General features: G+C 37.8%; 1 protein-coding gene across 3 annotated transcripts in view; it reads right to left on the minus strand.

Moving 5' to 3' along the window:
* SNX4 (sorting nexin 4) overlaps positions 1 to 12,778 on the minus strand; it is a 78,487-nt gene extending 65,709 nt beyond the window's left edge. Inside the window, exon 1 of one of the 3 annotated variants that reach the window (XM_051985477.1) lies at positions 12,445 to 12,778. In XM_051985477.1, coding sequence (XP_051841437.1) covers positions 12,445 to 12,594 — 150 coding nt within the window. In that variant the 5' untranslated portion in view covers positions 12,595 to 12,778. The remainder of the gene's footprint in view (positions 1 to 12,444) is intronic. The other 2 variants (XM_051985479.1, XM_051985478.1) reach the window with 2 other exon arrangements.
* Positions 12,779 to 14,193: the final 1,415 nt, after the last annotated feature.

Consider the following 14,193-nt stretch of genomic DNA (forward strand, 5'->3'; position numbering starts at 1 on the left):
AATATTATCTCGTTTGATCCTCACAACAACTCTGGGAGGGAGGTGCTATGACTACCCTCATTTTACAGTAGAAGAAATTGAAGTATACAAGGGTAGATGACTTCTGGAGTCATAGCTAGCAGGTGTCTGAGGCAGAATTTGGATGCAGGTTTGATTCTAGGACCAGCATGTCTCTCCATTGTACCACCTCACCACTTTAAATAAGTCTAGTTAATGAATTCTAAAAGTCATTTGATATTATATACCTAGCACTGTAGCATATAAGAAGTTAATAAATGCTTTTTGATCATATCTTGGCTATTAAAATATCTTCTTATATCTTCTCACCCAATCCATTTTACATGCTATTATTACTATTCTTAAAGCTTAGGTCTAATCATTCACTCTTCTGGTTACAAATATTCAATGGCTCCCTGATGCCTAATTAACAAAATTCCAAACTACTTGTGTTTCAATACTCAAGGCCTTCCATTCTAACTAACTCACTTTGTCTCCCATTATTTCTATTCATTTGCTGTATACTCCAGCTAAAACAAACTACTCAACATTTTTTTCCAGCAGGGTTCAAGCCCATTCCCCATCATCTCTGGAATATCTCAACTCTATTATATGATAGATGCTTTGTTAAACGCTAGAATGGTCTTAGAATGATTAAATAACTTGCCTAAAGTCTCAAAAATGGTAAATGAAACTCAATTTCTATTTCTAAATTATTATTTTTGACTAGCTGCAAATAACCTGATTTTATCAAATGTACTTAACTACACACACACACACACACACAAATCACTGCATTGCATAAACATACGACTAAATGAAAATTTTGATTGCAATTATCTATAGGGACAAATGAGGGTGAAATACCATCTCACTTTAACATACCATCCAATTACACTACTGGGGGAAATCATTAAAATACCTCATTCTAAAAACATTATAGCATGAAAAAAATGCATATTATAAGTAACAATGGCAGTATTAGCACATGGTATAAACCCTGCCATATGTGATCCTGAAAAAATCAATTTGAACAATGGCAGAGAAACAGAAAAACATATAGTATGTACAAGAAAGAATCACATAGTTTAACTTGGTCACTAGTCTATATATATAGTAGATGAAGAGAAATAATCTGGGATAAGACCAGACAAAAAGTGTGGTGACAGGTTGAGGAGAACCTCAGAATTAGGACAAAGAAAAGATTCTTTAAGGATTTTTTTAAAGGGGGGATGGGGAATGATAAGTTTGGTTTTAGGCATGTTACCTTTGAAGTTTTAATAGGAAAACAGTAGATAATTAGAAGTACAAACTGCATATTTGGGAAGAGGTGAAACCATAGAGATAAATTTACTTAGAGGTAATAAGAGCAGAAGACATCAAGAAACTACCATGTTAACAGAAGAAAAGATATATAAGAATAGTATCAAGAGGAGGATGAATAGTCAACAGTACCAACATTGCAAAAAAAGATAAAGACTAAAAGGAATAATAAAGAGGTAAGTAGGAGATTTGATAAGGAGGACATTATGTTTAATACTATACATGAGTTAAGGCAGATAAAGACTTTTTAAAAAGTTCATTTGGAAATAAAGTATTAAAGACTTTTGAGAGAACAGTTTCATTAGACTGATAGAAACAAATTTGTGAAGGACATTAAGAGAAAATAGAGCCAGCAGTTATAGGCTGCTCTTTATAGAAGTACAGCAATGAAATCAGAGTACAGAAATAGGATGACAGCTAGAGAGAGATACAGCACTATCAAGGAAAGAACTTTTAGAAGAGGAGAAACCTGAACATGTTTGTAGGCAATAGGAAAAGAGTGAAAAATGGGGGTAATAACCTAACCCTCCCCACGAGGTTTGGTTAGTTTTTCTTTTACAATCACCCTCTAAATCAGACGAGAGGCAGCGAGGTGAAGCATTAGATAGAGTGGTAGGGCTGGAGTCCCAAAGACCCAAGTTCAGATACATACTAGTTGTGTGACCCTAGCCAACTAACTTAATCTCCGTTTGCCTTAGCTTCCTCATCTGTAAAATGAGCTGGAGTATCTCTGCTAAAAAAAACTCAAATGGGGTCATGAAGATTCAGGCAGTACTGAAATGACTGAACAATAGACCAGACTGGCTCAGGGGGCTAAAAAGCTCAGACTGTGGCCCTCACTTCCTGACCAGCTGAGTTCAAAACGCCAGGAGAAGCTCCTAGCACAGTCACTAATGTTTAGCTGGTGGAAAACCATGAGCAATTCAGGGAAGGGAGCTAGCTTAATTCAATCAACTTAAGCTATTCTTTGTTGAAATAAGCATTTGAACATGAAAATTATAGTCTGTTTCAGATAGATGAATAAAGAGCATCCTTTATTAAGCAAAGCAATATAAATTCTATTGCTGTTCCTAACATTTTATGTGTATAATATTTTTCTGCTGTAGCTGCTAAAGATAAAATATTAGTCTTGAGTACTGGTTAAAAAATAATTGAGTGGCAACACCCATCAATATTCCACTGTTTGAAAAATTTTACAGATAAGCCTACCTATCACATATTATTTTAATAATATATGAAAACTATATATCATGTTATCAACGTTACATTATTATGTTTGAGATGTTAAAAAATTCCTAACTTCATTTGAACAACAACAAAAAAGAATTTAGATTATTCTTAATACCCATATACATACTTGATGAATACCCTTCTACTTATGACTAAGTGAATCTACTTTAAACTCAAACTGATGAATGACCCAAAGGGGTCTCATTCTAGTCTGATATCTAATTATTGACCATATACTGGAAAATGGACTTAGTCAGATCCAGTCCAGGACAGTTGGTCACTCAGATTTTTGGAACTCAAGCTCGGGATGAACCAGGGGGATAGGCAAGACAGAAAGTGAGTCCATTCTGGTTTTATGCTTCAGGGGATGCCTACAGAGAAGATTAGTTATTTATGATGAGAATCTCACCCATCTCTAGGAGATTAGAGAATAACTTCTCACAATCATTAAGCAAGGAGAGACCAAGGTGACTAGGCCCAGCGTCCTTAAAATGACTTTACTTTAAAGATAACTGCAGCAAACTATCTTTCAGGACCACCAGCTAAATTGCTTCTGGGCCTCCCAGCACGGTAATTTAAGCATTCTTCAAGTTTTACTGGAGGATTTCTGAGAACTATGTTTGCCTTCAAAGTCACCAGAATGAATGGAATTTGAGGGAATTAAGGATTTTCAAACACCTAACCTCAGTAGAAAAGGACAAATGCAGAAGAATGAGGCATGTTCAGCCAAGACAAGAACCAGAGGCCTTAGTCTCCCTTAATTTTTAGTAGCTAAAGGTCTTCATCTAATTGCTTCAGGGAAAGTTTAAGGAAATAAGATCCCCTTAGAGTTTTAAGGGACTTGGATTTGAGTGTGAATGGAGAATATACTGTTTAGTTTTGAATGGTTTTAAAGTGACTCTAAAGGGTCCTCAAACTTTTTAAATAGGGGTCAGTCCCTCACACTGTCGGAGGACCAGACTATAGTAAAAACAAAAACTTTGTTTTGTGGGCCTTTAAATAAAGAAACTTCATAGCCCTGGGTGAGGGGGATAAATGTCCTCAGCTGCTGCATCTGGCCCAAGAGCCGTAGTTTGAGGACCCCTGTATTAGACAACTGAGCAAATATACAGGTCTAGGAAAGAGGTTTTATTGCTTTTTGTATTGCTTTGTTTCTTTACCAGAGCATAGGTAGACAGATACACTAAAGCTAGACATTACTTGTCTTGGTAGCAAAGTGAATTCAAAATGTCAGGTCTCCTGGGTCTCAAAGCAGGGGCCAAATAGTAGCAAGAAGACTTTCCTACACTAGTAACTGGTGGCCACTGACAGACAGAACCCAAGCCCTGGCATGATCAGCCAGATCTTTTGGAGTTTCCTGAGCCTGTGTAAAGCAATTGCAAAGACAAAAAACAAAACTATCCCTGTCCTCAAAGAGCTTACATTTTATTGTGAAGAAACAGCATAGTTGGGGGTAAACAACAAATATAACTAGAAACCAACTTACAAGAGATGGAGGAAGCTAGCAATTAGGGACTAATCAGACTGGGCCTTGAGTAGGAGACCTTCAAGCACAGATTCGTAACCTTTTTTTAATGTCAAGGACTCCTTTGTAACTCTCTCAAAATGTTTTTTAAATGCATAAAATACATAGGATTATGAAGAAAATCAAGTATAATAAATAATACTAATAACAAAAAATAAAAATAAAGTCATTAAAACTTTTTTTTAAAGCAAATTCATGAATCCTATGTTAAGAATAGAATAAAATAGAGTAGAAAAGAGCCTAAGAAGTACAAATGAGAAAGAAAGAAATTCCAAATATACATGAGTGAAATTGTATTGTCATATGTGGGTAATACCAGATACAGTTTGTCTGAAACATAAAAGTATATAAGGGAGAGTTAAGTGAAATTAGTCTGGAATAATAGGTTGAATTGGTATTATGAAGGAGTTTAAATGCCAAACAGAGGAATTAGTATTTTATCTTAATGTAGAAAATCAATGAAATAACATTTGCCCAATACTTTAAGAATACAAAATGGCAGCAATATAGAGAATGACTGGGAAGGGGAAAGAATGGAGATAAGGTGACCAGTCAAGAAGCTATGGTGAGAGTTTAGGAGAAAAATATAATAAAAGCACAAAATAGGGTTTTGCTTTTGGGGAGATGGATAAAAGAGATGCTGTAGAAATGAAATAAAAAACTACTAGGCAATCAACTAGATATGGAGGATTAGGAAGATTGAAGAGTCAAGGATTATTCTGAGGTTACAAACTAAGGTAACTGCCCAAGGAAGCCTGGAACAGGGAAAGATCTGAGGAACAACCTAAATACCATGAACTAACTCAGAACCCAGACTCCAGATTTCAAGAAATCTTAAAAAAAAGAAAGCCAACCCTACCCAGATCTCTGAGAAACTGAAAGAGGAAATAAGAAGACTTTACCAGTCTCTTCATGATGGAAACCCTAAAATAAAAACTCACAAGTACATGAGAGCCTCCAAAACCAGAGATTCTAAGTTAAAGAAACGATACTGCAAGAAAGATTTAAGTACTGAGAAGCCAAAGTCAGGATCACTCCCAATTTAGCAGCCACCACTATAATGAAGCAGAGAATTTGGAATAAAACAGTCTAAAAAGCAAAGAATAAAGGCTTACAGTCCATAACTAGCAAAAATGAGTTTAATGCCACATAGGGAAGAATACACACAAACATAGCTGGTCCAGAAATATATTTCATTTGACATGGAAAATAGAAGGGGCAAGAGGAAGGAAGAATATATTAAAGGAGAAATTAATCCTAAAACAAACTCTAACAATGTACAAAAATATTTATAGTTTTTCTGAAATGGAAAATAATGGGAATTTGAGAAAGTGCCCACCAATTGGGAAATGGATAAACAAGTTTGGATATCATTTAGCTTTGGAGTACATTTTGCTTTAAGAAATGATGAAGAGGATGATTTCAGAGAAACCTGTAAGATTGGTATGAACTTATGCAGAATAAAGTAAACAGAATCAGAAAAACAATTTATACAAAGGCAACAGAACAGTAAAGGTAACCTTTATCATTATAATGACCAACCATGTTTCCAGAGGGGGCTAAATGATGAATTATGTTGTCCATTTCCTGATAGGTGAAAGATTCATGAAGTATAGAATAAGACAAATTGCACATAAACATGGCCAATGCAGAAATGTGTTTTGATTGAATATTCATGGTAGTAATGGGTTTTGTTTCTCTATAGATCTCAATCAGGGATTTTGCTGATAGAAAAAATATAAATAATAAATAGATGGATATATACAAAAGAGCATAGACTACAGATTTAGAATTGAATTTTTACACCTTACAAAATCCAATCCTTTCACTTAATAGATGAGGAATCAGAGGTCTCAAAAAGATCAAGTGACTTGATTCTGGTCAAACAGGAAGTGGCAGAGTCAGGATTTGACCCTTAGATCTCGACTCCAAACTCAGCTCTTTTTCCTTTGGGCCCTTGGTTGATGTAATATAGTTGTAAAATGCCTGGAAATTTTCCTCACAAACCTCAGAATTTCATAAGTGAGGGAACTTTCTATGTTGACAATCACAGAATTTCAAACAAGGTTCACACTTCAGCAAAAGATCTTACTAATTTTTCCACCTGAGCAATTCACCATTTAGTAACCAATCTTTAGATGATAAAGCTCTCCTAAATTTGCCAAATTATTCCTCATGTGACAGATTTCTTCACTAGACTCACAACTAATGCCTTTACAACTTAATGAAGCCTATCTGAGTTTGTATCCCACTGACATGACCTTCAAGAACTCAGGGTCACTTCAGCACCATGATGAGGTACTACAGAAAGAATTTTGTGTACTTAAAATATTATATAAATATAATAATCTCAAATACTATATAATTAGAATTTATAACCCCTAGTCTATTATTATCTCTGGGCTTTAAAATATATTAAAATGAAGTGCCACTATACAGTGTCCCAAATGTCTTGAGACTTCTGAAATAGCATATATAGGTGATAAGGATAACTAAGATTTATATAGTGCTTAAAGGTTTGTAAAGCACTTTACAAATATTATCTCACTTGATCTTCACAATAATCCTGGGAAATAAGTGCTATTATTATTTCCAATTTACAGTTGAAGAAATTGAAGCAGAGATTAAGTGACTTGCTCAGGGTTACACAGCTAAGTATATGAGACCACATTTGAATTCATGTCTTCCTGTTAACAAGCACTCTATCCACTGCACCACCTAGCTGCCTTTGCAGCTCTGGAAAGTAACTAAGAAAAATTTGAAGTCATGAAAATATTAATTTTTAAATCTGACTAAAATGAATTTATATACAATGTTTGCAACCAAATAGTTAACTAAAATTCTACAAGCACTTTAAAAATGGTTCACAATCAACAAGTGTTAACTACCACTATATTTAGAAAATAATATCACATGTATAAGAGCATGAAGAAATCAACAGAAAACAAAAATACATGAGTCCTTTCCTTTAGAAGATTATAACCTAATGTAAACAATTTAAAGACAAACATATATAATGACATATAAATGTAAACTAATTTTTTTAATTGAATAAACCAAATTTATAAGTCAGCAAATATTTTTATAAGATGCAAAAGGAACACATGCTTCTTTCCCATTTATCATTACATTATCAAGGAAATCTTAACTTTTTTTATGTTATGGACCCCTTGTGCAGTCTAGTGAAGCCTATGGACCCCTTCTTAACATATTTTCAAAGTATAAAATACTTATAATTACAAAGGAAACCAATTATAATAAAATAAGAATGTAACCATATTCCTCTACACACCCCTCGAAACCTATCCACTCACCTATCTGTGGACTTAAGCCTAAGAACTTCTGGATTAGATGCTCACCTTATAGACAATATGAAGACTGAAGAGAAATATGAAAAAAAATGTATTAAGTGATGCAGAGAAGGAAAAAAGTAGAGCCTAAAGGGCATACAATAGTAACAATATAAATAAAATAAATACCAAGTACAGTGGTCCAAGCTTACTTGGTTTATAGGGAGGCAGACAAAAGGGAGATACATTAAAAAATGAATGTGATGTTTGTAAAAAATTTTTAAATGAAATGGTCAACTTGTTTCAGCAAAAAAGTAGAGGACATAGTGTATAGGATTGTTAAATACTCTAGTTTTGTTAAACTGTTTCTTTGTTACAAGGAATGGTTCAGAGGAATGTTGTGCAATATCAGGAAATAATTGGTATGAAAAACAATTTTTTTCAATAATCCAAATGTGAGGAAGAATGTATATTAGAGGAAGGCTTATTTGTGTATTTGTTGTAAAATGTCATATCCAAAATAAAAGGATCAATAAATTTTACATTATAAAATACCAGTAAAAACAAAGATAATCAGAAGATCTCATATCCAAGTATTTTCCTAAATGTTTAACATTCTTTTTCACTTCTAAGAAATATGTGCCTATCCTACATATACAATCAGCCATCCTACTAATTCCCTTGATAAGCAGACACTATCTTAACTGTTTTATTTGGTATATTTAAAAAACATGTTCTTAAATTCAAGATTAAAATATTTGCAAACAGCTCTACTTTTTCTTTTCACTTTATTATAGAGAATGAAAAGTTCTACATCAGCAGATTGCATGGATTTCTAGCAAACATAGTGACTGGAAAAAAGCAGAAGAATGCAACATGATAAAAGGCATTAGGAAGGTGGTCTAAAAGTCTTCAAAGTGGGGTCTTGAGGCTGGGCCTATGACTGAGATATGTAACTGAAAATTGGAAAAATGGATTGGGTGACACCTTCCATTTGTCTCTAATACAACCACACCATCCAAAATCCCTTAACACTCCTCATTTAGCTGCCTTCCACCACTGAGGGTGAAGAAGGTTAAGTTACTTGTTTAGGATGGTAATGTCAGCATGGCATCCGCTGTGCAGATGAAATCCCCTGTCCTCCTCCCCAGAATTATTACATACTATTTATTCTCTAGATCACCCCATGGTGGACCCATACATCTATCAGCATAGCGGCTCTCTGATATAGAGGACAGTAAGGACTCCCACACCCTTATGTTTCATATTCTCAGTGGAAAAGAATGAGTAGCTCAGGTAAGTATAAATGATTATTTTCCCTGCTTTAACCCACTACTCTTCCAAATGTGTCTATTACTATTAAGGATACCCACATCTTTCTGTCTTCCAAAGTCTCAACCTCTCTGTTACCTCAAATTTTATCAATGATTTTTTAATTGCTACATCTAGTTGTGGCCTTTTCTCAGTTCTCATACATCTTATGTATATAATCACTACTGAGACCTCTCTGCAGCATCTGATATTGATGATCACCCCTCTTATACAAATTTATTCTCTCCTCTCTGCTCAAAAGCATATAATTTATAAAAACTCTCATTAAAAAAAAAAACCTTGGAAACTTCCACCCTATCTTCTAACTGAAGAATTATAGTGGATTTTGAATCCACTTGTTTAAAATATGCATTTTTAAAGAAGTCTTCCAACAGTTTGCAAGAACAAATGACAGTCATCAGTGAATATAGAAATTTATCAGTCATATTTCAACAAAAGACTTTACCTAAGTGATAGATGGGATTGGAATGTTTGTGCCAGAGACAAGCCCCAAAAAGACTATGAAAAGAGGGAAGATGGGATACAATTCAATTTCCCATCTTCTCACTGGCTGATCACACATCATTCAAAGCCAAGCCACCTATGATCCCCACAATGGAGACTGAATTGACCAGTTTTTTCCTAAACCATCCTCTTCATGATTCTTCTCTCTACTAGACATCATCACATGGATATCCCATAGGCATCTCAAATGCAGCATACCTAAAACCAGAATTTTCTTCTTAACCTGGGGCTTTTCTCCTCCTCTCTTCCTTATTTTTGCCAAGAGTATTACTATTCTTTCAATCACTCAGGTTCACAAACTGGGAATAACTTTTGTCAATCTATTCTCCCTCATTCTATATATCTAATTGACAAGTCTTAACTAACCTACTCTGTGTGTATGTGTCTAAGACATATATTTAATAAATGCTTCTTGATAGAATCCCTAATTATATCTAATCTGAACTACTGCAACAACTTTCTAACTGAAATTCCTGCTACCAGGCTCTCTCCCCTCTCCACAGGGTTACCAAAGTGATGTTGATAAGGTATGTCCACCTCATATCACTATTTCCAAAATTTTCAATGTCTCCTTATTTACCTGCAAGATAAAATACAAAGTCCTCATCCTGGCCCTTAAAAGTTATCATAATGTATTATTCACCTATTTTTCCTGAATTAGTGTGGTACAGTGGGAAAAGCACAGAGAGCTCTGGAGTTCAGAGGACCCCAATTCAAGTCCCAGCTGTGCCACCTACTAGCTGTGTGGCCTTGAAAGCAAGTCCTATATACCTCTCCTTCTGGGCCTCAAATACCTATATTTAAAATGAGGGGGCTGAACAAAATGATCTCTGAGGTTTTTCCTCATTTCTAAATGTATGATCCTATGATCTTTCACTTATCACATTCCATCTAAACTGATCAACCAGCTGTTCCCTGGACTGGCTATGCCATGTCCCAGTCTGGGCTTTTATACAGACTGCTTCTCCTAAGTCTAAAATGTCCTCTTTTCTCACCTTTAAGTCCTAGAATCAAGAGCTTTCTTCTTACAGCCAAGTGCCACCCCCAGCTTTTCTTGATTTCACACACCCATCCCAGTTATTAACGACTGCCTTTTGCTTCCTTAAATTACTTTGTTTTACTTCTCTAGCTACATGCTATATCTTTCAGTGAAATGTAAGTTCCTTAAGGAAGGGTCCTGTTTCATTTTTGTCCTTGTATCCCCAGCTCCTAATACAGCACCTAGAACAAAGTCATCATTTAATAAATGTTTAATTGAATTGCTGAACTTAAAAGACAGACCAAAGAACTTTTGCAAAGTCAGGAGCTAGAAACACGGACCTCAGTAAGAGTTTACTAAATGAAAGCAGTAATTAGACAAATAAGTCACTATTAAAGAGGGAAAAAAAAAATTTCAAACCCCTACTTTTCAAGGCCATCAATTTACTGGGTCTTTGAGGCACAAGAACAAGCCACATAAAAAGTAAAAACAACTGAACCACGGTCACTTGATTATACACCCCTCCCCCCATCCCATTCTCTAGCCCTAAACTCCCACATCAGAACATTCCACCCATCTTTGCAACCTTATCAGACATTACTCCCTTTCCTACACTCTGTAGCAGAGTCAAACTAGAACTCTTGCTGTTTTTTACACTTCCATCTATATAGCTCTGCCTTTGGTTTGGCACATTCCCCATGCCCACAGCAAGGGACTCCCTCCTCACCTCTGCCTCTGAGAAAACTCCTTTCCTTTAAAACTGACCTCAAGTGCACTGTTCTACATGAAATTCACCCAGTTGCCAGTGCCTTCTCTTTAAAAAAATACTCATATTTATTCTCTGCATACTTATAAACACAAAAGAATAGTTTCGATTAGGAAAGAGGGCTGGCATCAAGTCAAAGTGGGATTCTAAGTTACACAATCTCTCAGTGCCTCAGGTCTATGAATATAAATTGCCGAGAGGGTACTCGAGCTGAAAAGGTAGAGAAGTTTCTCACCAGGAACCATTTACATTCAAATGTATATACATGTTATGTCCCTCCTTCCCAAGAATCTAACCTTTGTGAGGTCAAGGGCTGTTTTATCTTTGTCTCTATCTCCAAGGCCTTAGCATAGTCCCTGGTATAAACGAAGTATTTAGTAAATGCTGCTAGAGTGACTGAAACTCATCTCAAGACCATCCCACAATACTACGCTCCCCAACCTTGTCCTCAAAGTTCTACAGACTGGAACTGTAGTTCTCCAAATCCCCAAATTTATGGCTTACTAAATCCAACTCCCTTCCAAACCGATTTACTCAAACCTACCCTGGACAGTCTATGCCGTCCTCAAATAACACTAGTGGGTTCAAATCCCCACTCCCTAATCCATTTTCCTTCCTTGTTCTTCTCTTCCCTTGAGACTCATTTGTTATTCCAGTGGTCTATCATTGCAGTCTTTGCACCTGACGATACATACTTCTACATACATTCATATCTACACAAATCATTGATACAGAACTTTTAAGGCTGAATCAAAAAACATTTTACATATATTATCTCATTTGATCCTCGCAACCCTGGGAGGCAGGTGCTGTTGTTATCCCCATTTTACAGAAAAGAAAACTGAGGATGACATAGCTAATACATATTCGGGCGCAGGATTTGAATTAAATTCTTCTCGAGTCTACCCATGCCCTATCTAAAAAGCGCAATCACACATCGAACCCTTCCCACAGGAAGAAATGGTACACTGGAATTTACTCACTGACATTCATACACTGACATTCACACTCACAAACTCCAACGTTCACCTGCTGACAGACATTCACGCACACTGACACTGACATCCATTCACAGGGACACACCCATTCACTATCACTCACACTCATGCGTTCACATTCACACTCACACTCATACAAGGGTACACACGTTCATATACTCACTCACAGGGACACACGCATTCATAATCACACATAGACGATTACAGACGGAGGGGGGAGGGCTGACACACCCATTCAGTCACACGCTCAGCCTGACACTGATTCACAGGCACACACTCACGCTCGCAGGCACACCCATTCACAGTCACTGACAATACCCACACTCACGTTCAAATTCGAACGTCTCCGGCCAGTAGCTCCGCCAGCCTCTCTCCTCCCGGCTCTCCGGGCCTCCCCTCACCCCCGCCCGCCGGTCCAGCGGAACCAAGGCGCCGGCGCTGCCGCTGCCTCCTCGCCGAGCTCAGGCCCGAGCCCGGTCCGGTTCTCCTCCGATCCTCACCTTGGCGTCCCCGGAGTCTGTAAGGTGGCCTTCGGTCTCGCTTCCCATCCCGGCCGCTTCCTCATCCCCGGTTGCCACTCGGTCGGTGTCCAGGCCCCCCAGGGGCTCGGCCAGAGGCCCCGGCGGCAGTTCGGGAGCTCCCTGCTCCATGGCTACGGGCTCAGTTCGTCCAGTGCGCCTGCGCAGCCGTCCGCCCCGCCTCCACCTCGGAGCCCCTAGATCTGAGGTTTCCTGGGGGCGGAGGAGTAGAGAAGAGGAGGAGGATGAGGAAGAAGAGGAGGATGAGGAAGAGGAGGAGGAGGAAGGCGGCCTAGGGAAGGGAGGCAGGACAAAGGAGGAGGAGGAGGAGGAAGAGAAGTGGGAGAAGGAGAAGGAGGAGGAGAGAGTAGGAGCTGGAGGAAAAAGGAGGAAGGCCTGGGGTGGGGCGCCCTGTGGAGAGAGGAGGTGGGGGATGGGCGGGGAAGGACGACAGCCTGGACAGGGGAATAAAAAGTCAGCAAATCCCCATTTTGTGTAATTCAGGGGTATGGAAAGAGATGAAAGCCTGATCTAAGGGGGGGAGACCGCCCTCAGACAAGTGTGTACCAACAAGCTACAGACGATCAGCACGGGGAGGCTCTGGCGTGAAGGGAGATCAGGAAAGGCTTCGTGTTGGAGGGGAGGGATTTGGGGAGAGATCTCATGAAAGCCCGTAGGTACGGGGGACAGCCGGAGACACGCTCTGAGCCGAAAGAAGCGGCCCGGAGGCCGGGGTGTCTGCATCACAGATTACACGGGAGAGGGGAAAGTGTAAGGAACCAGGTCTCGAAGGATCCCTAGAAAAGCCAAACAGAGCCCCTAGAGCTGACTGGATATCCTAGCTGGAAGATGCCTTTCTGGTGATCTTCTTGGCGAGTGTCCCCAGAGTGGAGAGTTAAAGGGTGATGATACCCTTCAAGAAAAAATGTAAACACTAGTTGGATAAAAATTGCTCTAAAGCACTATTGGTTAGAGAAATGTAAATTAAAACAACTCTAAGGTTACACCTGACCGCCTATCAGAATGGTTAACATGACAGAAAAGGAAAATGACAGATGTTGGAGGGGATGTGGAAAGATTGAGACGTTAATGCGTTAATTGGCAGAGTTGTGAACTGGTCCAACCGTTCTGGAAAACAATTTGGAAGACTATAAAACTGACCTGGCAATACCACTACTAGGTCTATGCCCTAAAGAGAGCAAAGAAAAGGGAAAAGGACCTATTTATACCCTCCCCCCCAAAAAAAAATTGTTAGTTCTTTTTGTGGTGAATCAACTAATTCCAATTTTTAATAATTATTTGGAATAACAGACAACGAAGTCCTACCCAAACTCCTTTTATGAAACACATGTGGTGCTGATACCTAACCTAAGAAGAGCAAAAGCAGTAAAAGAAAGTCATAGACAAATTTCATTAATGTAAATGAATATAAAAATCCTAAAATACTAGCTAGGAGATTACAATAATATATCACAAAGATTACACATTGTGATCAAATGAGGTCACAACCAGAAATGTAAGTATGGTGTAATATAAAGAAAACTATTAACATAATTGATTATATTAATAATGAATGCAACAAAAATCATAAAATTACATCAGTACAGAAAAAGCTTTTGACAAAATACAACATTCATTCTAAGTAAAAACTTGAAAGCAAAGATAAGGATTTTTCCTTAAAATGATAGCAGCATTGATCTAAACCCATCAGCAAGCATTATCTATAATTGC

The sequence above is a fragment of the Antechinus flavipes genome, chromosome 3, assembly GCF_016432865.1.
Source record: "Antechinus flavipes isolate AdamAnt ecotype Samford, QLD, Australia chromosome 3, AdamAnt_v2, whole genome shotgun sequence".
Lineage (NCBI taxonomy): Eukaryota > Metazoa > Chordata > Mammalia > Dasyuromorphia > Dasyuridae > Antechinus > Antechinus flavipes.